This window comes from Lynx rufus, unplaced genomic scaffold (assembly GCF_022079265.1).
Source record: "Lynx rufus isolate CCGP_SWC_20201006 ecotype Redwood Valley unplaced genomic scaffold, mLynRuf1.p SCAF_17, whole genome shotgun sequence".
In the NCBI taxonomy this organism is placed as follows: Eukaryota; Metazoa; Chordata; class Mammalia; order Carnivora; family Felidae; genus Lynx; species Lynx rufus.
The window spans coordinates 29,081,525-29,109,281 of record NW_025814831.1 but is presented as its reverse complement, the minus strand read 5'-3'; the positions used below and the strand labels follow the sequence as shown (position 1 = coordinate 29,109,281).

The 27,757-nt window shown below is 45.6% G+C and overlaps 1 protein-coding gene across 1 annotated transcript in view; it reads left to right on the top strand.

Annotated features, from left to right (window-relative positions):
- The window catches only part of LIN52 (lin-52 DREAM MuvB core complex component), a 106,418-nt gene extending 96,780 nt beyond the window's left edge, over positions 1–9,638 (top strand). The window contains exon 6 of the mRNA XM_047079366.1: positions 7,526–9,638. Within this exon, the coding sequence (XP_046935322.1) occupies positions 7,526–7,581 (56 nt within the window). The 3' untranslated portion in view covers positions 7,582–9,638. The remainder of the gene's footprint in view (positions 1–7,525) is intronic.
- The last annotated feature ends 18,119 nt before the right edge of the window (positions 9,639–27,757 follow it).

The window sequence follows — 27,757 nt, the reverse complement described above, 5'->3', positions numbered from 1 at the left end:
TTTATTTATTTTTGGGACAGAGAGAGACAGAGCATGAACGGGGGAGGGGCAGAGAGAGAGGGAGACACAGAATCGGAAACAGGCTCCAGGCTCCGAGCCATCAGCCCAGAGCCTGACGCGGGGCTCGAACTCACGGACCGTGAGATCGTGACCTGGCTGAAGTCGGACGCTTAACCGACTGCGCCACCCAGGCGCCCCGAGAAATCAGAATTCGAAATGCCATTGGTTTCCTTTTATTCCCTTCTAATGTATCAAGATAACCTCTGAACAACTAGCTCCATCGCAAGGCCACTTCTGACTTATTTGAATCTTCCCTAATATCCAGCACATGGTGGTCACTTCATGTGACTGACTTAACTATTCATCCTCCCCCCACTTCTTGCTTCTCCCTCCTGCACAGCACACAGTGATGACTAGGAGGAGATCCCTCTTGTCATAGTTATTAGAATGCATTTGAGGTTTCAAGGACGAAAAAAGTAATTTTTAAAAGAGTCAAAACCATAATTCTAACAAATGGCATCATTTCTGTGAAACATCTTTCTATGAAGCTAACTAAATAAATAGCTTTTTAGCACACTGATTGAAACTAAACTAGGATTTTATGTGTTCCTCTTTGCTGGAAGAAGCCCCTGGTGTAGTTTGGGAAGGTAGCTGCCTCTAATACCCAGCATTACTCCGGCAGATTTGATTCTCCAAATTATGTGTGTTACACAGAAGCAAAACATTCATGTGTCCTTTTGTTTTGCATTTGAGATCTTTTAAAAAGTAAAGTTTGACCCCCTTTGCCTATCACGATACTGCCTGAACACTGATTCGGTGCAGACCTGGGACCTCTTGTGAAATGGCAGCTGAGGAGCTCCAGCACTCACCTTGGCCAGTGAAAAACCCAAGGAAGGAAGGAGTCTAGACTAAGAACGGTAGTCATATTAACTTGAAGGTGGCAGGGCGGGATTGTTCTGTGGTGCAATTTAAGAGGCGTATGCCACTGAGTAAACTAATGAGGGCCATTGTGCACAACAGGGTTTATCAGTGAGGCAGTTCAGATACCAGTTTGATGGGCAACCAATTCACAAAAGAGACACACATGCACAGTTGGAAGTAGAGTTTGAAGATACATTCCAACAAGCAGACTGCAGTTTGGTTCAACCACATCCTGACCACTGCAGTATGATTTCTCTGTTCTTTCATTTTCCCCTTCCTCCTTCCTTCATTGTACATAAAGCAACTGGTGTATGTACACAAGCATATGGCCTTTTTTAAAAAAAACTGGCCATTACTATATTTTGATCAACATTGAATGGATATGGAATGGGGTGAAATACTGGTTCAGTGAAAATATTCCCTTTCCCCATTAGTGGCATGCTCATTCAGCTCTTATTAGCTTGTATTTCAGTAAATTCTTTTGCTCTCACTTTAACAACAACAACAAAAAATCCTTGCATACCTTGTTCATTTGGAGAATTTTAATGTTTTTCATTTGTTATCGTAAAACCAAGGACAGTCGTATCACTTTTTTGTACGTAGCTGTTGCACGTAGGACCGTTTGTCTTTAAGTAGAGATAAATTGCTCTAAAAAGAAATGAATCCTAGATAGTTGTCCCATCAAGTGTCTCTTTGCCTAAGTAAACTCTTGTTTGAAATGAAAGAAAGAAAAAGATAGTTATACAGTAGCTAGCATTTACTAAATGCCTATGTGACCTGTTTATTAATTTCACCTGGAACAAATGAAGAACCCAAGGGGGCCCTGGCTGGCTCAGTTGGTAGAGCATGCGACTCTTGATCCTCAGGGTCGTGACTTGAAGCCCCGTGTTTGGTATAGAGCTCACTTTAAAAAAATATAAAATAAAAAGAGTGAATTTTATTTAAAAAAAAAAAAAATGAGGAAACCGAAGCTCAGAAAGATGTCTTCAGTGACTTGCCTGCAGTGGTCATTGTAGGAGCTGGGGCTCGATTCCAAGCCTGTCCGGTGCTAAAAGCCCTGCTCTTTCCACGGTGGTATGCCATTTCCTTTGTTCCCTGCCAGTCATATTAGAGTCTCCTGAAAACAGCCTGTTGTACCTTTTCTCCGCCTCACAATGTTTTTAATTATGTTGAGGCACAGAAATATTTAAAGTAGTTTGCATTGGAATTGAAAACCAAACATTATGAGTTTCTCCCATTTCATTAAAAAGTTACTTAATCTTTACATTGTTCTCTACATTAAAGCCGAGCAGAATTTTATCAGGCAATTGCCTCAAAGTTATAATCTGGAAAATCTTTCTGTAATGAAACCCATATGTCATGGGCGAAAGGTGCAAAGCCCTGGCAGAGAGGGTTGGTCTCATGAGAGATTCTGCACCCAATCTCGTTAACCAGGGTGCCTCTGGTAATCCCTCATCCCCTCGCTGGTGAGAAATCAATCTGTACCACTGAATCTTTTTCAACCAGCCACCAAGAAAATTTACTGCAGAGAAGGCAGTTTGGGGATAGTCGTTGTGGAAGGGGAGCCAGAGGCAAGGCTAACTGTAGATGGAGGAATTGGAGAAGCTAAAGAAGAGATTGTATTAAGCCACACGCTACCTTCAGAGCAGGCAGGATGCAGTCCTCCCTTCAGCCCTGACCTCCCTAAGTATACCCAGGTATTTACAGCTGCCATGAACCTGACAGCCCTAGGGAGGCTATGAAGGGGGTAATAGAAACTGCATAAACCTGGAAGTCACTTGTAGTTTATCCATTTGCTGTCCTTAAATGTGTACAAGTGGTCTCCTCTCCCACATTCTCCACAGCAGTTCACACATTCACGCTATGGTGACAGTCTATATTGTGACTTTCTCCGTTCATGGTCTGTGCACTGCAATAGAAGGGCCTGTCAATCATGACTTGACATGGAGGTCCTGCTCCTCTTCTGCACAGCATACAGTGTGGTAGCTGATTATCAGTGCATCCCTCTTGGCATAATTTTTGGAATGTAGTAGCAGGGTTGCCTTCCTGTTGAACCTCATCATCCTAGAGAATTAATCCAGAATTTAAAAAATAGTTAAGAAATGTTACTAACTCTAGGTAAAACTCTAGCAATCTTATTGTATCTAGGATTGTCTTATAACACAATGTTGAGAAAGGAGAACCAGGAGAAGAGAGGAACTAGAAGCGTGAAGCTGGGAAGCACGTACTCTTACCATGGCCATTGATGCAAGAATCGTATCAATCTGTAACTAATGGGAGAAGAAGGGATGGAACGAGGCAGGGAAGTAAAAATGTCTTCCTCTCTTCTGTAAGCAAGCCAGAGACATCTCTAAAGGTTTTTCCCTAAAGAGATTTGAAATCTCTAGTGGAAGTTTTTTAGTGAAATACATTTACATATAAAACCCTGCTGGAAGGGGTGTGTGTGTACGCATGCGAGCGTGTGTGTGTGTGTGTGTGTGTGTGTGTGTGTGTGTGTGTAAGAGGAATACAGAATAGTAGCAGAAGGCTGTCTTCCTACTCCTAATGGGATTTTGTAGCAGCATGTGCGAGTTTGTTTCAGAAGTCAAAAATGAACAGATGTTGGTATAAATTACCTCTGTGTCTGATGTCTTGCAAATTAAAAGCGCGGTTGGCATCACTAAACAATTTCACTAGGTTTAGGGGGGTGCGGCTAGCGGGCGGTGATTACTACAGCAGGTCGGTAAGAATCTTCACACTGCAGCAAAGCAGGAAGGCAAGGATAAAGAAATGAATAAAATAAAGGGTATGTGAATTAATCAGAGATGTTAACATCTCTGAAAACAAGTGAACAGGAGGGCTCATGCTCTGAAGCTGCCCCTAACCCACAGCAATTTCTCTGTGTGCAAAGAGGGGTTGGTGCTTAGGATGTGATTTATAGGGCACAGCCCTCTTTTAGGGAGCAGCTATGTCACGAATTCGTATATCTCCTATATGGGACTGGCAAGTAGGAAAACTTTCTCCCCTCCCATGTAGAAGATGAAGTCTTTGAATTACTTCTACTTTTACGGTGGTTTCTGCAGCTCTGTGTACTTAGATTAGGTTGAAGGGGGAGGAATGATTGAGTGGGGAGAGGGTTGTTAAAAAGGATTGGTTAAATTCAAGGAGAGCTTGCCACTGAGAGACTTTGGAATCTGTTTATTTTGCCTTTTAAATCCTTTTGATCCCTCAAATAGATTGGGTCTTTTTAAATTTTACATCTTAAAATATCGGTCATTCTCCCATTTTGAGAAAAAAAAAACAGAAAAGAATCAGGGGGTGTGAAGGGCAGCAGGTAGAAATAATTGGCAAGATCAGTACAGTGCTCCTGGCCCAGGATTTTTAGAGCAAGGCTCTGCTCTACCCAGCAGAGTTTTGTAATACCCATGTTTGGTTCCCAGAGTACCTGCTTCTAGCCATGTTGCAGGATCATTTGATTCTATGTAAAACTCCTTAATAAGCACTGGAGAGTAGGCAGAAAATCCATCCAATAGAAATAAATGATGAGACCCACTCTGGCCAAAAGTATAAGTCAGTTCCTATAGGATCAGGCTGAGAGAAAAGATTCCAAGAAATGGGATTTTTTTTTTTACATTTATTTATTATTTTTGACAGACAGAGACAGAGCACAAGTGGGGGAGAGGCAGAGAGAGAATGAAACACAGAATCCGAAGCAGGCTCCAGGTTCTGAGTTGTCAGCACAGAGCTGGACACGGGGCTTGAACTCACAAACTGCGAGATCATGACCTGAGCCGAAGTCGGTCGCCTAACCGACTGAGCCATCCAGGCGCCCCATGGGATTTTTAACATTGATAGCCTCCCTTATCACAGTTCACTCATTCATTCACTCTGGAAAGGTGGAGTGTTAATGGTGCCATTAATACCAAGCATGTTCCCTGCTGAATACCCAAGAGAAAAGCAGGGCAGGTGGCATTAGTATGCTGCTCGTTTTACAGATATAGAAACTGAGGCTCAGAGGTCTTGCCCAGCCCAAGGTGTCACCCAGCTGCTAAGCGCTAGAGCTGGAACTTAAACTGAGTTCAGGTCTCGTGTTATCTGAATGAAAGAAGTCCACGCTGCCTCCCCTGGGCAAGAAAGTACTTGTTAGGACTTCTCTGGGGTAGTTAGTCCTTGCCCCCCACCTTCATCTCTCCATTAATCTGGCATTACTTCCATCAAAAGAAATTATTTTTCTTGCCAAATAAGTAAGGTAAATTTAGAAGAAAAAAAAAATCCCACAGTGGAGAGAATGAAGCACTGAGGGCGATTAACAAGTCTTACTGTTTGCCTCTAGAAAGGAAGGAAACTAACTTATTGTGTTCCTACTTGGAATAGTTCTTTTATATATTATTGTTCACCCAGCCAACATTTATTTAGCAGATACTACGTCTAGCTCTGTACTAGTTGCTGGTAATATAAAGAATAACGAGGGGCGCCTGGGTGGCTCATTCGGTTGAGTGTCCGGCTCTTGATTTTGGCTCAGGTCATCATTCCATGGTCATGGAATCCAGCCCCGCATTGGGCTCTGAGCTGAGCGTGGAGCCTGCTTAAAATTCTCTCCCTTTGCCCCTTTCTCCCACTCGTGCATTCTCGCTCTCTAAAAATAAAATAAATAAAAATAAATAAGAATAATGGAACAGAGTCTCCGCCCCCAATTCTTAACCTTTAGTGCAAGAAGACAAGCATATAAACAAATACTTGCAGGTCTTACAGTTACTTTGTAGGTATAGAGTTTGGTATAAATCCACCAAGGAAGTTTGATTTGAGCCAGGATTTATGGGCACATGGGGAATGGAAGAATGGGCACATGGGGAATGGAAGCACTGGGGCTTCCATTCCTAGGTAATGGGATTTCCTTTCCCTTCGTGGGAGCTCCAGAATTTGTGAGAGATGAGGAATATATGGACTGCAGTTACCAGAAGCTTTCCTATGGCTACAGAGTTTGTATTGTTTTATTTCTCTGTTGTACAAATAAACCAGGAACTACTAAATGTTAGTAGGGAGGGGGAGTAGAGCCCATTCATCTAGCACCATCTCTGGGCTTAAATAAAGCAGCAAAGAGGCTAGGGTGAAGGTCCTTCTCATTCTGCAGGTGCCTCTCCAGCCACCTCACTGATTGGCCAGGATGGGGACATATTCTTAGGAGGCCACAGGCACAGCCTACTGTGTGCCCACTGCATGGTTGCAGAAGACTTCTGGCCTCCACGACCAACCATTGGACACTTTCAGCACTGCTAAATCTATTTAAGAGATCCCAAAAGACAATTTTGTGGGGATGAGGATGAAGGGGGTATTATAATACATACGCTTTTTGAGGATTTGCTTGACGGAGCTAAAACAGCGGGCTTCTGGAGTGGCCCTTGTAATTGAGAAATGTTTTACTTTCATTTCGAAGCCTCATATGTAGGAAAGTAGCTGTATAAACCCTCTTGTAACTACAGCATTCAAAGATTGATGGTGCTGAAAGTCAGAGAAAGACACATAAACCTTGCCTGGCTATATTAAATATCTAAGGACTGACAATGCCAAGAGAGAGAAGACCAAAGCTCTATAAACCCTACTTTATTACACCATCCACAGATGAACTGCACTGAGGGAATATAAACTCCGTTATACTACAGCATCCAGGGACTACCACTGCTGGGAGATGGGGTAAATGATCTCTCATTTTGATTTGAGATTATAAATGTCCAGAGACCAACAATCCAAAGAAGACTCTAATCTTGGTTGGATTGTAGTCTCCAAGAGCAAACCCCCTGACATAGTGAACATGAGTATTAGGTTACATTCTTTTTTTTTTTTTTTAATGTTTTTATTTATTTTTTGAGAGAGAGAGACACACAGAGTGTGAGCGGGGAGGGGCAGAGAGAGAGAGGGAGACACAGAATCCGAAGCAGGCTCCCGTCTCCGAGGTGTCAGCACAGAACCAAATGCGGGGCTCGAACTCACAAGCTGTGAGATCATGACCTGAGCCGCAGTCAGATGCCCAACTGACTGAGCCACCCAGGTGCCCCTATTAGGTTACATTCTTGAGAGAGAGGTAGGTTTGGAGGAATTCCCTGGAGACTTTTTAAAAATTTATTTATTTATTTGGGAGGGGGAGAGTGCACGCAAGCTGGGTTGAGAGGGGGGAGAGAGAGAGAGAGAGAAAGAGAAAGAGAGAGAGAGAGAGAGAGAGAGAGAGAGAATCCCAAGCAGGCTCTGCACTGTCAGCACAGAGCCCAATGCAGGGGTTGATCCCACAAACTGAGATAGTGACCTAAGCTGAAAACGAGTCCAAGGTTTAACCTACTGAGCCACCCAGGCACCCCTCCCTAGGGATTTTTTTTTAAAGGTAGATGATTAAAGTCTTCCCTGGTTGGCCTGTGTCTTCTAGCAATTGTCAGCTTCAGAAGAGCTTTGTACAGTTTTAGTAATTAGTAGTTGTTCATCTTTCCCTCTTTTTGGAGGTTAGTGGTGACTGAGTCTGTTATGGTCACACCTTTGTATACAATTTAAATCAACCTGCATTTTTAAATTACATTTTCCTGAGATCTCCTTTCCAGATTTTGGGTTTTCATTGATCTTCCATTTGTTGTGATTCCAGCCAGAGAGATGACAAGGGGGAAATTTCTCAACATTCTGGAGAAGCCCAAGAAGTAGCAGCTGCTTGTGGACAGGATGTCCTGGGGACCGGAACCATGCTCCCCTCCCAGTGCAGCTGTGACGATGTGCAACTCTCTGCTTCCTGGCGAGAGGCCGGAGGGTACACCTCCAGGACTGACCCTCTCCCCCTGTTCCTGGCATTCTGCGTCTCAGAGGACATTCGGCGGCAAGAAAGGAATCTGCTTTACAGATTCTCTACAGAAGGATCAAGTGCAGTTATTCAATCAGCTTCCAGACTTTGACCGGCTCAGCCTTGGATGTGGGGAACACCAGGGGGCATATCATTCTTAAAGGTCAAAGTGGTGCTCTCTTGTTTGAAGTCAGTCAGGAGCCCCAGGATCTTACAATTGATTTGATTTGGTGATGGCAAAGTCAGTTGTGAACATGTTGTTTGGATGGGTTCTTTTGACTTGTACTTGATATCTTAGGAAGTATTTATGGTGAGGAGACCAAGAGACCAATCAGATTCTGAAACAGACCAGGCAGCCTGACCTGTGAACTCTCCAGTATATACTGGGTTCCAAGAATCCCTAGCTGGAGAAGCCAGAATCTTTTTGAAATGCACACCTGCTTTAAAAGTTCTGTACCTCCCACGATAACCCCATCCCCCAGTGCCTTTCATTCCCCACCATCCGTTCTGATTCTAGGAAAAGGGGATCCCTGTGTATCAAGTCCCTACTGGGATTAGCTAGTGAAAGGCTCATACAAGGTTGTATTGGATTCTAGACTTCAAAGACTGAGTTAAAGATGAAAGAAAGGACTTTTGAGTTCTAGCTAATCTGTTACAATTTCAAACAAGATTCAGTATGGCCTAAAAGGTAGGAGAAGAAGGTTGTTTGCAGGAGTTCCCATTTGATGAAAAACTAGAAACTCTACTTGACATGAAAGGAATGTGCTGTGGAACGGTGGCAGTGTTTTGTCCCCTTGTCCCCTCTCGTGGCACGTATCAGATATTTCACCAATGTAACAGAAACACACACACACACACATGAAAGGAAAGGGAGAATTTCCTGACTTAAATACAACTCTTAGGGAGCTCTTTGCCAGTCATCTGTCCCTGTGTTAAAACCTGAAAACCTAACCCATGCGTAAAATTGATTACACACGTTCTCCATATTTTGTCTTATAAGGCGGCCCCCAGCCTCTAATGTTCTGTGAAGTACATGAGGTTTCCTAAACTTCATGCAGAGAACATCCATGTGGCAGTTGTCTGATGGTGTTTGGATACAAGGAAAGTTGTGGGTGAACTGTTGGTCCTGAGTGTCTGTGCTAGGGTGCAGCACTGTTCAGTTTAATAGCTGGTCCGTTAACTATTTCTGGCATTTGTGCCTTGTTTCCCATGCTAGAATTAGTGTTGGATTTTTTTCTCTCATTTTTGCCATCCATGCAATTTTATGTATTGATAAGAGAGACAAACTGAACACAAGTCACAAAGGGTAAGTATGAGAAAAGACATTCTGCCTGGATGCGATATAGAAATTCAGTCTGGAGAGTCATAGATTTTAAGTTAAGCTTATTATTGGCATTCCTTTTTCCTCTAAATACGGTTGAAGTGGGAGAGGGAGAAATAGAGAGTGGGAGGGGAGGGGAGGGGAAGACAAAAAACAGTGCCATAACATCACATTCTTCCTTTGCTCTGTTTTTGAGAGTTGATGATATCAGGCACTTTTAAGTGCTTGGGGAAATTGAAAAATATATGGAGAATATGAGGATACCTCCCCAAAACCAACTCAGGTCTGTAACCCGAGGCTTTGTAGTTGGTTTTCTGGTCTGCTTTGGCCTTTCTTTTACTGTCATCTTATTCACCAGCACTTAATGTAAGTAGATGTTTTAGAATTGCGATATTTATTGGTTTTGTATTTGTCGTCCTTAGAAATGTTAATGATGTATTTTTATATTGATATTATAAATTGATGTATAGTTGTGTGTGTGTGTGTGTGTGTGTGTGTGTGTGTGTGTGCGCGCACGCTTCAGGGTGTTAGACGACTGTGCTTTGTATATGATGGTTTCTGTGTTGTCATAATAAATACGTCCCTTTTATAGGAGAGTGAGTTTTTCCTCAAAGGGCCACGTTGCATATTTAAAGCATACGCTTCATCAGAAAGTACAACTGTAATGATAAATAACCTGCTGGTTTCCCCTCTAATATCACAGTGGGTGGTGTGGGGCTTTATGACCATCTACTACTTGGTCTCCCGGCTTTCAGTCTATTCTACCAGCCATCCAAGCTCATTACTACTCAACTCCTTAAAGTATTTTTCTTTTTAAGTTTTGTTTAAGTAATCTTGGCACCCAACATGGGGCCCAAACTCACAACCCAAAGATCAAGAGTCACACGCTTCTCCAACTGAGCCAGCCAGGTGCCTCTCAACTCCTTAAAAACCTTTAATACCTCCTCATGTCAAATAATAAAGTCTGGGTCTCTTATCCTGGCATTTAAAACTCTCTGCATGTAATCTTAATCAACCCTCTTCTCCAATATATGAAGTCTCGGTTCCAGTTAATCTGAACAATTCCCACTTCCTCACTTGAGTGCCTTTGCTCATGCCATTTGAGTTCCTAGAAAGTCTCGAATCCCTTTTGCACATATCAGACCTACCCTTCCTATTAACACCTGATGAACCAGCTGGAAATAATCCTTCCCCTTCCCCCCGCATTCCTACAACATTTATGTATAACATCCTTACAACTCTTCCCAACCTAGCCTTATATTTAAGTGATCTGAGTGCATATCTAGTTATTCTTCTGTGTCTTCTTTGAACCGGAGGGGTCAATACCTGCCTGTGGACTTCCAATTATACATGATGGGCTGAAAACAAATATTTCTCTGCCACCTCCTAAAACTCTTAGCGTGACTTCCTTTTCAACTCTGCTCAAGAACTAGAGAAGAGCAAGTATTTGTACAAGTGCTGTCCCCCATTGATAGTTTACCTGCCATAGAGCAGAGCATCATGCCCTTTTAGAGAAACATTCTGTTTGAGAGAAGTAAATTGCGTGGCATCATTGGCTCATCATTGATTTCCAAGAAAACAACTGGGTGGGCAGTAGGTTTCTTTGATCTGGAAAAGCACGGCTGGCTGGCTGACTGACAACGGGGACAGCATTCAGACTGTTCTGTCCTAAATCTTTATAGAAAGTGGGGTGCCTGAAGTGGCTCAGTCGGTTAAGTGTCCAACTTCGGCTCAGGTCATGATCTCACGGTTCATGAGTTCAAGCCCTGCGTCGGGCTCTGTGCTGACAACTCAGAGCCTGGAGCCTGCTTCGGATTCTCTGTGTCCCTCTCTCTCTCTGCCCCTCCCCTACTCGTGCCCTGTCTTTCTCTCTCAAAAATAAATAAACATTTTTAAAAAATGAAAAAAAAATTAAATCTTTAGAGAGTATTTTCCCAGTAAACAATTATGTATCATTTGCCCACAGGTTGGTTTTGCCTTTCCCTTTGCCATTCTGAATGCCTTCCCTGTAGAAGCACCTGTTGTTGACTGAGCAGCACTGTCTTGAGAAGAATAGCATCGGTGCGTGGAGGCACGTTTCCAAATTCTTATTCAAGTCTTTGCTCATCAACCGTCTTACTGCTTCTTGCTCACTTCAGGCTCAGATTCTTGGCCTCTGCTGACTTGCTTGGCCTTCCTTCCATCATTAGAGCACTAAAAGTTCACAGGCTATTAACTGTATTAATATCAAGATGCCATTATTAATTTTTCTTTATCTTTTTGTTACCCATTTGTCATATTTTTTAAATGGACACTTGGTAACTGCTGCTTGTTTGTGGCCCTCCAGCTGCAGCTTATTGGAGCTCTTCTGGCTTCCGGGCCACGAAAACAGAGCTGGTGAGTCATTCCATTGCCTCTACACTTATGAAGGGTGTTTGGACTTTCACAGGAGTTCTGCAATGAAACCGAGAAATTACCTTCCCAGTGCGATGCTCTGGGCCCTCTTGTTTCCTCCAGGATTCAGGCATCACAGAAAAGAAACAGGCAGAACAGGAAGGGAGGAAATGGGCTGGTGGACTGAGGTGAATGGGTGGTCCCAGTGGTCACAGGACGCGATTTCTTACCAGCTTTCAACTTCTACACAAAATCTACCTACGAGCATTTGGTTATGTCCTCCAGTTTCTGTTCATCCTCTGCCAGCTATAAGTCCCCTGCGTGGGCTTCATTTCACCAGAGAGCCTTGTAGCCCCCACCCCAAAGAGTGGCCTCTCCGAGTTTGTAAGTTCTGACTGACCTGAAACTGACTTTTCCTACCTGTGTAGGTTTTTTGGCACTTTGGAGATGTGTCCCCGACTGTGCCCAAAGAGGCCACCAGCCTTCCCACTCTTTGCCCAACACTTTTTCTTCACGAGCAGGGTCATTTGGGGGCTTCAGGTGGCACCAGGTGCAGCCGGGAGGCTCATGGTTGGCTCAAGTGCTGGCAGAGCCTGTTAATTAGCACACGAACACCCTAATGCTCCATTAGCCAGGCCAGGCATTCGGAACCTTCCCCTCCTGTGGGCCCCTTCCTCCTAATGAGAGCTGGAAGAAGGGCCCTCACAAAACACTGCCTCAGAATAATATTCCGCTTTGTCCCCACCAGTAACCAGGGCTGACAGGATCACTCTGTCCATTTCTCTTCTAATTAGCACAATTCCAGCATGGCCTGAGCCAGCAAATGGAGAAAAGCGATCAAAAGCGATCGGACAACCGTACCGAATCACAAACACAAAGAGGGCCATTCCCTGTAATTAGGTGAGACAATTCCTCAGTCTTTTCTCGGCTGGAGTTTGCCGCTAAGACCCTTGCTGTTTGGGTCCCAGCAACACAAGTTACATGTCTCCCTGGGACACTAATAAGCCCCAAATTGTCTTCCGCTTCACACAACTCTAACCAGAGGACAGATGCCAGGGGGAGGGGGGACACACTGAGGGGACAGGGTGTCTAAACAGCTAAGCAGCTGCTGCAATGTCTCCCTGACTCCAAAAGGCAGACGCTGGGGCTGTGGGCAGAGAGGGAAGAGGCCGTTGGTTTGAGAGAACTGCTCTGGGTGCAGCCTGGTCCCATTGCCTGGGCGGCTGTCTGCAAGTGCTGACAATTCCAGAACCTCTGGAGAGACCCACCCTCTGCTACTTGCCTCGCCCTGTTCATTTGCCACCTCTTGCCTATTGTTCCCTTTTGGTCTCCTCATCCCCACTCCCACATGTCCCCACTGGTGGCATCGTGGACAGCTATAACTGTGGCACCATCCCTGGCCCTGCATTGAAGGCCTATACACCTGTAGTGCATGATCTCAAGGCTGGCCAGCGTGCGGCACCCCCGTGTGCATTCTGGTCTCAAAGAGCTCATGACCTGGAAGGGGCCCTCGCTTCCAGCACCCATCGCTTCTGGGTCTTTGGCTCTCCCATAGCCCCTGCTTTCTATCCCCATTCTCTCTCCTGAAAGATCCCTGTTTTTCAAAACAGAAAAGTGGCTCATCAACTTCCAGGGCAAGAAGCCACAACTGGCCACACTCCATATGGCTCAGAAGTTGGCCACTTAATAAACAGAAATTGCTCCCCCAGGACTACAGCCCATTATGGGGATTATGAGGGGTGATACAGCCATGAACTTGGTCATAGCCAGGGACAAAGGAATGCAGGGGAGAGTGGCAGTTTGGAATCTCAATTAAACCCGAGCTCTGAGCTGAGTTTGACTCACACATATTTTCATCTTCTCCTGCTCTCTGTTTTCTGTTTTGATCTATACTCGATGCTTCTGAAAGTGACCTCCAATACCAGAAAACCATTATCTAGAATCCAAGGAGCCAGAAAGCTCAAGTAATCAGAGTTACTTTGTTGTTTTTCCATCTTCCCTGTCTGAGACACACAGAGGTAACAATAAGATTTGACTTTTTAAGTAACTTTTAGGAGATGTCAAAGAATCTGATCCAAATTTGTTCAGACTCTTATAGTTTCTATGGTTATAAACAGAGCTTAGAATAGTAGCTGGCACATAATAAGCGCTTAATAAGAATTTGTTGGAAGTATGAATTGCACCATGATACTCAGTGTTCATAACTTTGTTAGTCTAAGGTAAGAGCTTGGATCTTGAGAGAGAGGCAGGGTGTGGTCATACAAGTCACTTCTCTCTGTGCCACAGCTGTCCTTGGGGCCTTTTCTACTTTAAAGAGGCAGGCAAGCATTATGCATAAGGGCATACACCCTGATGTCAGACTGCCTGGGTCCAAATCCTATTTTTGCCATCTCCTAGCCATGTGACCATGAGTAAATTGCCTAATCTCTCTGTGCCTTAGTTTACCCACTTATAGAGTGGGTCCAACAATAGCATCTGACTCCTAGGGTCACTGTAGAGATGAAATTAGTACTTGGAAGTGTTTAGAACAGTACTCGCTCCTATCTTCCCCATTATATAAGAGCTTGATGGATAGATCTTTAAAACTGGATTCAGTGTATTATTTAATTATTTTATTATACTCACATTTGGTAAAAATTGGTATGTCTTACAGGGAACATACAGTAACTTTTGGTTATGTTGAATCATTGAAATAGGCTAAGCAGAGAACCCATTTCTCTCACTCTTCAGGAGGGCTGACAGTCCACTGAATACTCTTGCCCCCATCCTTCCACCCCCTGGGGCAGCCGGTGCTAGCACGGACACACAGAAAATACCACTGTTGACTCTGCAGACGGTGGCATTGAAGACTATTTATTGCTAACGAACAAGGGAAGGAAAGGTGTTCTGTGTGACAGTCAGTGGCAGATTTCTGAGCTGACACTGAGGTCGGCATTAGCCTCAGGTCATTGTGCTTCACTAGTCTTGATGGTCCTAACAGTTGCTGGGCATTCGTACTATTCCACTTACTACACAGGAATGCTCTTCTCTGTCTTGTTCTTCCCCCTCTCCTCACCCCACCCCTACCCCAATCCCTCCATCCTTCTTTCAGATACTCCCTTCCCAGGACTGAGCAGGTTTCACTTGGGCCTGGGCTCCCCCCAGCAGCCTCCTCTCAGCTTTGCCTCTTTGGGAGCCCATGGAGAGCAATCAGCCTGACCTGACTCTGCAGCCTGGGGCCTCGGGGTCAAGCAGGGCTGAAGGTCACATCCCAGGCCCTTCCCGGATACAGCCAAGCCCCAGGAGCCAAGCGGCCTGAGCCAGCGGCTTCACACAAAGGAGCAGCTGAGAAGAGTCAGGTTGGAAAAGTCAGTGACTTTAGGCTGAGTGGAAATGAGAAGCATTGGCTACGGCCACCATCAAAGCCCTAGGCAGGGCCACGAGGGATGTGCAGGGGTCAGAACCATGAATGGTCTCTGAGGAATGGGGTGGTTCATGGGAAAGCAAGCTCCCCAGAACTTCTTCCTTGGCCTCCTGCTCCCCTCCATCTGTCTCTGCTGTCACACTGCCTCTACCTTCTTCCTGGCAGACCCTCATCCCTTGCTTTTCTCACAGTGCCACTTGCCTCAAACCAGCTGGCCCAAAGGTCCTTCATACCTCGAGCTATCGATTAAATTATGGGACATTCACATAGCGAACTTTTATGCAGCCAGTTAGTACGTTTGCAAAAAGGCTCTAATTCCATGGAAGAAATGGTTTGTCATAAGGGTAAGTGAAAATAGCAAGATGTAAAATTATAAATGCAAAATGGTGTCCAGTATGGGGGGAGGGGAAATTGAAAGGAAATAGACCAAGGTGTTAGCAGTACTTGCTGCCTGATGAGAGGATTGTGGGTAATATTTTTTTCCTACATTTCCAGACTCTTTACAGAAGCATGTGTTGTGTTTATTATATGGGAGGGGAAGCCTCTGGAGCTGAGGATAGAGGGCTTCAAGGGTCCTGCCTATCCACCCAGCCTATTTAACATGCACATGTACGTGCGGACACACAGAGCTCACCAATGACATTTGTTTATAGTAATGAAGTTTGTTCCTGTGTATGAAAATGTCTGTCAATCTGTAAACCTCGAAGTATTTACTGAGCACCTACTGAGCATCCAGCCCTGCCCCAGACCCTACTCCATCGCGTGTAATATGGATGAAATGACTTGTACCCTAAACACACTTAGTCCCAGGGCCCAGCCCTCCTCACACGCCACAGAACCTTTGCTCAGGAACAGAGAAATGTTCTCTCAGTACATGTTCAGTGTTGTAAAATAGCTCTTTTTCCTCAGCTCACCCCCACACAGAAAAATTTACCTCACCGAATTTTGCTGTGGACTCTTAAAGGCTGAAATTTCCCCAGCTCTGGGGCATGCCAAACATTATCTCGGACCTTGTGCTTGTGAGAGTTTCCTTCACTGCTTTCTTCCTGCTCATTTTCCTCTTCCCAACTGGGAGAGAAGGAAGAAAAAGAGGACCTAGGAGCCAGGAGTAGGCATGGGACAGGGCGCTCTGGAACGAGACTCCTCTATTTTCATCCCACACCACCAGGCAGAGAGGTGCTGCACCCTCAGGAAAGAAAATGAAATGTCTTCTGTGCAAGTTGGGGTCTGAGGGACACAGGGGGTGTGCAGGGGCCGGTTGTCACCTTTATTGGGAACAAGTGTGTGTCTGGTCCGTTTCCCTGCGAGACGGGAAGCAGAGCCACGGAACACTGATAAAGAAGGGATGAAAGCGTCGAGCCAGGTGACAGGAAAATCGTGCAGAAGAGCGAACTTTGTCCTCAAGAAATGGCTCGTCCACCCCAGACCCAGGCACCTGGAATACACAGGCCCAGGCATCCGACTGGGCCTTGCAGGGCCTTTGGGAGGCTTGGTCCTCATTTTCCTTCAACAGAAACAGATGTCATGATGAGTAAGAAAAACTCTGTGCCTGAGACACCTGCCTCCCCCTCCAGGTCACCGGTATGTGCCCTTGTCCATCCTGTTTCCCAGAGAGGTGCTCCTTTCTGCCCAGTTCAGGATAGCAGAACAAAGGGAAAATATCAGCCACACACGGCCCCGAATCCTGCCTGACCGTGAGGGGCTTTCAGCCTGAAGAGGAGGGATGGCCAGGTCTGGTCAGCCCTCCAAAGGAGAGGGGAACATGCCAGAACAGACAGCCGAAGCAGTTGTTACAACGTGAGGATTGCAGGGCAAGCGACACCTCACAACATCACCAAAGATTGATGCAAATTGGTTTGGTTCTGACCCTGTCACGCCAGGAAGGATAATGATTCCAGCAGTGCGGGGGCATGGGAGGGGGCACGTGGTGGGGGCCGCGAGGATTGGTGTCTCACTACGCATCTTCATTAATGATCTGAAAGACAGGGGTAAACAGCATGCTAATGAAACCTGCAGATGATTGGTGTTCCAAACCCCAGAGAGGACAGAGAAATAGCCCAGCGAGACCCAGAGAGCTTAGAAATATGGGCAGGAGATTGTCAGATGAGGTTCGTCCTAGGAAAATGAAAGTCGACATGTCAGGAACGAATGATGAAGGTGCCTCTGGGTGGAGGCCCGCAAACCTGGAAAGCAGAGATGGGTGACGGGGCAGGCTGGGGACTGAAGGGATAAGGTTTGGGGTGTGATGGGGGAGGTGGTGAAGCTGGCCTTGAGGACCCAGGGGACAGATAGCCTTGTACATGCCTGGCAGGACTGACGGCAGCAAGAAGACTGGAGCCGAGCTATGGGGCCAAGCAGGTTGCCGTGGCCCCGTGGCCCATGGCCCAGTGGCCTGCGGCCCAGTGGCCTGTCATAAGCTGTGCCTTAGTCATTGAGGCTAAAAATGGCATTTTGACCTGAATTACTAAAATGGAACAAGCCAACACACATGTTTTTAAAATGTTGCTCCAAATTATTGGGAGGAGGGGCGCCTGGCTGGCTCAGTCGGCAGAGCATGTGACTCTGGATTTTCGGGTTGTGAGTTTGAGCCCCACATTGGGTGTGGAGATTATGAGTAAATAAACTTTAAAAAAAAAGACTAGATGGGTAAAGAAATTTTTTTCCCATCTTCAGTGGTTTCCCATTCAGTAAACATTGCCTGGAGGTATAACTCATTTACAAATAGTAAGTGAACAGCTCAGTGTATTGTTTAAGCAAATCACTGGACCTCACCAAGCCCTGATTTCCTCATCCAAAATGGGTATGACAGCAGTTCATATCTCAGAGCTATATTGTGAGGATTAAATGAGATAGAATATGTAAGGCCCCCCAGGGCATGATGTACACTCAGATGTGCGTGATCATTATTCCTGTTTATTACCCTCTAATTTTATTCTTTACACTATACTCTTAACTCTCCAAGTAAATTATAAACTTCTTGAAGCCAGGGACTATCTTAAAAATTTTTTTCAATGCACAGATGCTTAATAAATCCTTGTTTGATAGATTGATATGCTAGAATTCCCTTTTCTCCCTTTTAATAAGAACAATTTTGTTCTTGCCCTACCCAGATCTACTTTCAATGAAATCTTTCTTTAAAATGAAACAAAACCAAGAAAGAGAGCCAGTGAGAGAAAGCAAGCAAGCAAGAAAGAAAAAAAGAAACCCAAGTAAAAAGCTGATATCACAGAGATTTTTTTGAGACAGAACTTTCCCCATGAAATTGTGCTAACAGCATATGCACCTTTGCGTGAAATCTTAAGCCAAAAGAAACCAAAGGAACTCAGCTTTTGAGTCCAATCCATGTCTGAATAGGGTGGCTCACCATCCAGTTTGCTAAGGACTCCAGGGTCCCCAGGGGAGGCAACAGTCCTGCTAATGGGACAGTTGATCACTCTAGTTTGGATCCAAGCTCTGCTACTTAATAGTTTCCTGGCCTCAGACAGTATTCTTGACCTTGTTGAACTTGGTTTTCTCTCAAGTTAAGGGGGTTGTTGGAAAGAGCAAATGAGAAACTTTGATCGTTTAGCAGTGTGTTTGACACATAATAAATGCTCAGTAAATGTTGACATAAACTGTCAGATTCCATGTGAGTGAACTTTGGAAACAGGCACAACTAGTTTATGACGACAGAAGTCAGAATAGTGGTTACCCTGCAGGGGACGAACTGAACTCGAAGGGGACTTCTGCAGGGCTAGAAATGTTCAAGGGGCACGTACTGAGCTTTATCATCTCTGGGAAGTAAACATGATATCTGGGTCACCAAAAACACTTTCATTTACTCTGTTGGTCATGTAAATAAATGCAGAAAGAGAGAGGGGAACTTAAATTTATTTTCCATGGGGTGAATTAAAATAAGTAAATCAGAATCTAATGAGAACTTTAGTTGTTCTTGCTTCTTCCGTATACATGCCCCACCCACCCAAACAGAAGCTTCTGTTTTCCTATGCTCATCTGTCCTACCAGCCTCCATTCATGTAGCGCACTTTTGATGTCATTGTCATGTGGCCTTGATTTGAGAACCATGTCATGCTTCTTTGGCTCTCTCCCTGACTCTTTCTTTTCTAATAGCTATTCTCCCCCATCTACAGCCATTGGGGGCATATAGTTCCCCAAGAGGACTCTCAAAGCTGACTCCCCACCCCTACCTTAAAGCCTCACTGCCTGGAATGTGGAGTCACCAGGTCTGTGTGACCTTGAGGAATACACAGTCTTTGTTCATTCCACCTCTGGGTATATACCCAACAGAAATGAGTGCTGGCGTCCACCAAAAAACATGTGCAAGAATGTTGATAGCCACTTTATTCATGTGAGTCAAAAAGTGGCAAAACCCCAAATGTCCATCAAGAGAATGAATAAACTTTCTTATATTTATACAATGGAATGCCAATCAGCAATAAAACACAAACTACTGTACTTCACACTGTAACATGGATGAACCTCGCAAACAAGAATGAGGAGAGAATTAAGGCAGGCACAGAAGTGCATACCTGTATGATTCTAGAATGGACAACACTAATCTGGGGTGGTAGTGGTCAGAACAGTGGTTACCTAGGGGTATTGGCTGGGAAGGGGCACGAGGAGCCTTCTGGGGTGTAGGAAATATTCTCTATCTTGATTGGAGTAGTGGTTACACAGGACTATATGTATGTGAGTGTGTGATAAACATTCATCAGGCTTTGCATCTAAGAGTTGTATGCTTTACTGTGTGTAAATTGCCTCGATTAGAACAAGTGAATTTAGAGTCCTGTGAGCCTCTAAAGGGAAACTTTAAGGAAAGCTATCACAACCCCCACGGAGCTGACTGGGACAATAATACGGCAGAAACTAGGGGATCTCAGACCCATCCTGGCTTCCAAGCTATGGAGTCAGAGGGAAGGATAGAGAATGTTCAACGTATTCCTTTGGCAGCTACTTTCCATGCTTCACCAGCAACTGAGCATAAGGGCTGGGGGGGCCCCGTTCTGTGCTTTCATGCTAAGACCTTGGAAGGGGGAGAGCTGTGAGCCAAACTCCAAGGGTACTAGAAACTCTGATGCCTGGGCTCTCTTGTGAGGAAGGATCAGTCTGTATCTGCCCTCCCCTATGAATTCAGTCCTGAGATTGTGGGCTGCTTGAATGCCAGGACCTGGGCTATGCTTCCCTGTTGCTCCAGAGCCTGACACTTCATAGGTGCCCAGTGCATCGTTGGCAATCGGATGCCTGAATCCATGGCCTCGGGTCACCAAGGCATTATTAAATTCTTCCCAGCTGGCACTGACTACTACTGATCTCAAAGCCACAGATGTGCTTTTTGACTCCGGGGTCATTTAGGCGATCCATCCTAAAAGAACTGGCAATCTAGGTGAGCTACTGCTATCTCTGACTTGCTTCTGTCCAATGCAGTTCTGGTTCTGCTAGAAAAGACCTCCAGTTTTCTCTACAACCAAGTTTCCCGGGAGCATTCTAAGGTTCCAGCACCACCCGCTCCTAGCAAAGAGGTTGTGTATACACTGCAGATATGTCTTGGGTTTGTCATTCCTTAGATGGAGGCTAGGACAGCTGGGTTGTGTAGTCCCTTGAAGAGATTTCTGTGCTACCCAAATAGGTAGCCATTAGCCACATGTAAAGAAAATGTAAAATTCATTTCATGATCACATTTCCGTGCTCAGGAGCCACATGTAGCTACCGACCACCATACTGGACAGTGCAGAACTACATACATTTTCACCATCATAGAAAGCCTGTTGTGGGACGCCTGGGTGGCTCAGTCGGTTAAGCATCTGACTTCAGCTCAGAAGTCACAGCTCACAGTTTGTGAGTTCAGGCCCCTTGTCAGGCTCTGTGCTGACAGCTCAGAGCCTGGAGTCTGCTTCTGATTCTATGTCTCCCTCTTTTTCTCTCTGCCCCTCCACTGCTCACGCTCTGTCTCTGTCTCTCTCTCTGTGTCTCTCTCTCTCAAAAACAAACACTAAAAAATTTTAAAGAAAGCAAGCAAGCAAGCCAGCCTGTTGGACAATGCTGATTCTAGATGATCTTCAAACCCTTTTGAAACCTTTGGAGGAGAGGAGGAAGGAACTGAGTAGGATTGGACTCCTACCCCAAGTTCAACCAGAGCCACTCTGCCTATGAGTTCAGATTTCAAGTTAGAATTCATTTGGGGAAAAAAAAAATCTCTATTGCTTTTTAGTTTTACAGTGCTTTTTGAAAAGACAGTAAATATAAACCGTATTTAAAACAAGCACATTGTGAAAAACACATCTCCCCATTTCCTGACTCTCAGGTCACCAGTTACCAGCTTGTGGGAGCCACACGCCGTCCTACATCTTGCTTTTTCTCCCACTTCATTTATCTTGCGTCTCGTTCATATAGTTCACACAGATTTCACAGCTGCATACCATCCCACTGTATGGATATACCATAATTTATTTAGCCAGTCCCTATGACGGACATTCTGCATTGTTTCTGGTCTTTTTCTGTTACAAACTACAGTTGTGATGAACAAACATCCTCGTATGCAACTCACTGTGCACGTACAAATATATCCGTAGAGTATGTTACTAGGGAGGGAATTGCTGGGTCGAAGGTTGCATGCATTTTTACTGTAATCTACAATGTTTAATATATGCAATTTAATATATATTGCTGAAGCGTCCCCCTAAAGTGGATGTAACAATGAGATCTTTTCCCCACACCCTCAGCAATGCTGTTAGCAGGCACGCAGGCTTCCTGCAGAGTAACAGTGGCTTCTCTTCGGAGAGGGCTTCCATTGTCTCCCTGCAATCCATCCCACCCTCCCGCCTTCTCTTCTTGTCACTCCTGCCTCCTACCAAGAGCGATTAACATTTATGTATTTCTTTGAGCATTCGGCAGGCTCCTAGATACTGGTCTCAGTCCTTCACTTCCATGTCTCGAGTGCTCTTCACAATAGTCTCATGAGGTGTAGGAACTATTCTTATTCCCATTTTACAGAGGAGAAGCCTGAGGCTTAGAGGTTCACTGATTCGTTCACGGCCACCCAGCCAGTTGGTAGTGGAGCTGGGATGCAACACCAGGTCTATCTCACTTCAAAGCCTATGCTTATTGCCAGTAGGCTCCCCCACACACCTCCCTGCCCTTGCCCCTTCTTTCTGCACGGACGCCAGGTGTGCCCCTCCCCATTAACAGCCACCCTCCTCCCTTCAGTGCCTTTGCCCCCATGCCATGAGCCCTCCATTGCTTCTCACTCCCTCCTTCCTAGGGTCAGGGCACACACCTCCTCCTTTGCTGCCTCGGTTTCCTCTATTCTTGGCCTTGGGACTGCCCCACCTGCTGGCTCTGCCCAGCCTTCCCCCAGGTGATCACCTTTGCCCACAGGGCTGGGGAGGGAGAAACCAACGGCTTCCGTCACCTGACCCTACTCAGCCAATTCGCGAAGACAAGATGTCAAGTTAATGAGCCTGTGGGCCTCTAATTAGCTGTCAATTACCTCAAATTAATCAACTCCTCGCCTAATTAAGCATTATCGGCAGGTGGGCACAAAGCAGACCATTGTGTGGGAGCCATGAGAAAAGCTGGGCTGGCAAACTTGGTTAGGATCAGCGCTGTGCACTGTGCCCGCCTCCCCACCGCTCTCAGCAGCCCTCCTGTCCCAGAGGCACTGGGGCCCTCTGCCCACCATGGTCCCCACACCCTGGGGACCCCCGGGACCTCTGGGCAACTGGGTGGACTGTGCCTCGTGAGAGGGAAGTACAGAGCTTGGAGGCAGGTGGGACAGCTGAAGTAAGGCAGTAGAAACTGTGGCCAGGTGGAGGAAGGCCATGGCCAAGGGGAGGGCTTCAAGACGGAGGTACCAGTTCCCAGCACTTGTTAGAGCTGGGGCAGGAGCTGCACCCAGAGCTGGGACAGAGCGGAGGCCAGGTCATGGCTGGAAGTTCACGCCTGTGCGGGCAGGACTGGTTTCCTCAATCTGGCCCTGCCACTCATGAGCTTTGTGACCCCAGGAAGTGACTTCACTTCTTTGATTCACGGTTTCCATCTCTGAAAATAATGAGGATGATTTTTAAAGGCACCCTATTGGATCTTTGTGAGGATTAAATGAGATCATGCCTGTGAAGCACCTGCCATGTGGTAAGTGTTCAATGGGTTTTACTGCTGACTAAAGGAGGTAGGTGGGTGCCTCATCAGAGAAGCATTCAAACTATGTGATAGGTCCCCAGATTCTGCAGGACACTCCTGAAGAATGTGAGTGGAAGCTGGGGTGTCCTGGCTACAATCTGCTCTCTACCCTCCCCATGTCCAAGCATCTTCGAGGGTGCAAACGAAGAGCCCTGGGTGCCATATGAGGTGCTCGCCAGGTGCTAACCACAGGTCTCTAGTGACCAATTAGAAGACAGCAAATGAGGTACTTGGGTCTTGGGGCTGCAGAGCCTAGAGAAGAGGGCATCTCCTGGCAGCCCCTGGGCGCCTGAGCTCATGCCCCTGACCATGGTCCTAGAGGCCAAACAGGATGCCCACTCTGCTTAGCACAGAGCAAGATTAGGCAGGGGGCCACTGGGTAGATGTGTGCCTCCACTGATGGTCCACACCCATCCAATTGTGCCCCCTTATTCCACTCCAATCATCCCTTGAAATCAACCCACCAGACTTCTCAGCTGCACCTCCCATCTTGACCCTGGCACAGGACACTTCCTGCTTCTTGGGGCAGCAGGGGTCCTCAGCCTTGCCTCTGAACTTGCAAACATCTTCCCCCTCCCTGGTTAAATCACTCAGTCATTTAGCAAACATTTATTGCGCCTGCTAATTAAAGCTTGTAGTGTAAAGGGGGAGATGGTTGGCTAAACACTTACAAATCAGTAATGCACGCTCTGGAGATGTGAGGAACAGAAGGGAGCTGGGATTTATTAAGTATCTCCTGTATGCTGGTGGGAGTGGCAAAGCCAGATGTGGGTGCCTGTCCTTCTGAATCCTAGCCACCTCAAGCGATCAGGTCTGTGCCCAGGGGTGGAGAAGGAAATGAGGGGGTGGTCAGGTGGATGGTACCTCCACCCAGGCCTGGGCAGGTGAGGCCTCTCATGGAAAGGGAAGCTTGAGTTGAGCTTTGAAAGAGGCAATGTATTCCAGACAGAGGGACCAGAAAAAACCAGAGGCATGCAAAGGGCATGAAAAGTTGAGGAAATAGAGAATATTTCCTGAGTAAGCTAGAGGAACCACAGTAAATGCTCACTGCCCGGTAAGCAAGAGCAGGATCTCAAAAGGGCCTTTCTAGTAGGAATCTGGGGAACCTTTGGAAGACTTGCCTAAACGCTCACCTCTCTTAGGGAGCTGGATTCCACAGGGATTGGATCCATTATTTAACCAAATGAGGCTGCTTGAGTGAATCTCCAGAAGGAGAGGGAAAGATCTGGAGGAGAGGGGCCTTCCTAAAACCCATGAAATCACATCATTCTGTAGTCCGCCTCCCAGGAGAAAGGCTTGCTTCTCTCTTTTGTGCCCCAAAGCACCTAACCTGGTGCAAGGCTGGTGAAATACCTGGGGAATGTAATATGTTTCTCCCTATTTCATACTGCCACGTACAGGGATGCCTGAGCTTGCGTTAAGCCCAGACAGATTTATCCCTCTGGAAATTTTGGACTTGAGACTCTTCCACCTGGGCTTGAATGGGGTGGGATGTAGGCCTGGGAGCAGAGGTGCAGCCATGGGGAGGAGGAGCTTAGGCAGCCAGACTGCAGGGGCGGGAGGCAGCAAAGAGAGCTGCAGTCCTGTCTTTCTGGATTCATCCTGTCCCAGATACCACAAGGCCCCCGCGTCCTTGTGCTTTCTTCCTTAAATAAGTCTAGGTATCTGTACTTGGACTCCCCTCCCCGTCCCCGCCAGAATCCTCCACCCCAAAGCACTTGACATACACCCGACACACGCTGGCCTGGAACAGCCAGAGGAGCCCCAGTCCGTGGGTGGAAAGGCATTTTACAGACCAGCTCCAGCCAATGGAGCCACAAGAGCACCCAACTCGAGGGACACCCTCACCAACAGTACAGAGCCCAGTGAGAGTCTCAGTGAATATACTATACCCGTCTGTACCGTTATGTTTAATGTTGGTGTTTACCAAGATAGATAATGCATACACACAGTTTTTATTTATTTTTCACTTCTTAAAGATTTTAAGTAATCTCCAAACCCAGCGTGGGATTTGCCTTCACAACCCCAAGACCAAGAACTGCATGCTCCATCAACTGAGCCAGCCAGGTGCCCACATACACAGGTTTTAAAACCAAAATTAATACAGGGGCACTTGGGTGGCTCAGTTGGCTAAGCGTCCAACTTCGGCTCAGGTCATGATCTCTGGTTGGTGAGACTGAGCCCCACCTCGAGCTCTCTGCTCTCAGTGCAGAGCCTGCTTCGGATCCTCTGGCCACCTCTCTCTCTCTGCCCCTCCCCTCCCCTGCTCGAGCACGTGTTCTCCCTCTCTCCAAGGTGAATGAATAAACATTTTAAAAAAAATAAAACCAAATGAATACAAAAGGGTGCACAGTAGAATGTAGGCTTCTCTCACACTCTTGTTCTCAAGTCATCTGATTCCGTTTCCCATAATCAACCCATAACCATTCTTTCAGATACCCTTCCAGAAGTTTAAAAATAGCTATAAGGGCACCTGGGTGGCTCAGTCAGTTAAGCCTCCGACTCTTGATTTCCACTCAAGTCATGATCTCATGGTTCCTGAGGAGGAGCCCCAAGCCCCTGAGGAGAAGCTTGGGCTTCTCTCTCTCCTCTCTCTGCCCCTCCCCCACCCTCTACCTCTAAAAAAACCACATTTTTATAAAGTTATATAATCAGTTGCCTTCTCATACACTAATAATGAAGCAACAGAAAGACAAATAAACTGATCCCATTTCACAATTGCACCAAGAATCATAAAATACCTAGGAATAAACCTAACCAAAGATGTAAAAGATCCATATGCTGAAAACTATAGAAAGCTTATGAAGGAAATTGAAGAAGATACAAAGAAATGGAAAAACATTCCATGCTCATGGATTGGAAGAATAAATATTGTTAAAATGTCAATACTACCCAAAGGAATCTACACATTCAATGCAATCCCAATCAAAATTGCACCAGCATTCTTCTCGAAACTAGAACAAGCAATCCTAAAATATGTATGGAACCACAAAAGACCCCAAATAGCCAAAGTAATATTGAAGAAGACGACCAAAGTGGGAGGCATCACAATCCGACTTTAGCCTCTACTACAAAGCTGTAATCATCAAGACAGCATGGTATTGACACAAAAACAGACACATAGACCAATGGAATAGAAGACAGACTCCAGAACTGGACCCACAAAAGTATGGCCAACTAATCTTTGACAAAGCAGGAAAGAATATCCAATGGAAAAAAGACAGTCTCTTTAACAAATGGTGCTGGGAGAACTGGACAGCAACATGCAGAAGAATGAAACTATGCCACTTTCTTACACCATTCACAAAAATAAACTCAAAATGGATAAAGGACCTGAATGTGAGACAGAAAACCATCAGAACCCTAGAGGAGAAAGCAGGAAAAAACCTCTCTGACCTCAGCCGCAGCAATTTCTTACTTGACACATCCCCAAAGGCAAGGGAATTAAAAGCAAAAATGAACTATTGGGACCTCATGAAGATAAAAAGCTTCGGCACTGCAAAGGAAACAGTCAACAAAACTAAAAGGCAACCAACGGAATGGGAAAAGATATTTGCAAATGACATATCGGACAAAGGGCTAGTATCCAAAATCTATAAAGAACTCACCAAACTCCACACCCGAAAAACAGATAATCCAGTGAAGAAATGAGCAGAAAACATGAATAGACACTTCTCTAAAGAAGACGTCCAGATGGCCAACAGGCACATGAAAAGATGCTCAACATCACTCCTCATCAGGGAAATACAAATCAAAACTACACTCAGGTATCATCTCACGCCAGTCAGAGTGGCCAAAATGAACAAATCAGGAGACTATAGATGCTGGCGAGGATGTGGAGAAACGGGAACCCTCTTGCACTGTTGGTGGGAATGCAAACTGGCACAGCTGCGCTGGAAAACAGTGTAGAGGTTCCTCAAAAAATTAAAAATACATCTACCCTATGACCCAGCAGTAGCACTGCTAGGAATTTACCCAAGGGATACAGGAGTACTGATGCATAGGGGCACTTGTACCCCAATGTTTATAGCAGCACTTTCAACAATAGCCAAATTATGGAAAGAGCCTAAATGTCCATCAACTGATGAATGGATAAAGAAATTGTGATTTATATACACAATGGAATACTACTTGGCAATGAGAAAGAATGAAATACGGCCTTTTGTAGCAACATGGGTGGAACTGGAGAGTGTTATGCCAAGTGAAGTAAGTCATACAGAGAAAGACAGATACCATATGTTTTCACTCTTATGTGGATCCTGAGAAACTTAACAGAAGACCATGGGGGAGGGGAAGGAAAAAAAAAAAAAAAAGAGAGAGGGAAGGAGCCAAAACATAAGAGACTCTTGAAAATTGAGAACAAACTGAGGGTTGATGGAGGGGTGGGAGGGAGGGGAAAGTGGGTGATGGGCCTTGAGGAGGGCACCTGTTGGGATGAGCACTGGGTGTTGTATGGAAACCAATTTGACAATAAATTTCATATTTAAAAAAATGACATAAAATCATCACAGCCAAAAGGAGCCTAAGGAGACCTAACTGCTAAATGTCATATGGTGTTCTGTGGGAGATCACGGGGCAGAAAAAAAGGACTTTAAGTAAAAACTAAGGGAGACTGAATAAAGCACCAACTTTAGTCAGCAGTGTATCAATGTTAGTTCATTAACAAATATACTCATGTCAGATGTTGATACAGGGGAGAGAAGGGGTTTTGTATCAAACTCTGCAATCTCACAAATCTTCTGTACGGTTAAAGCTGCTCTAGAAAAATAGT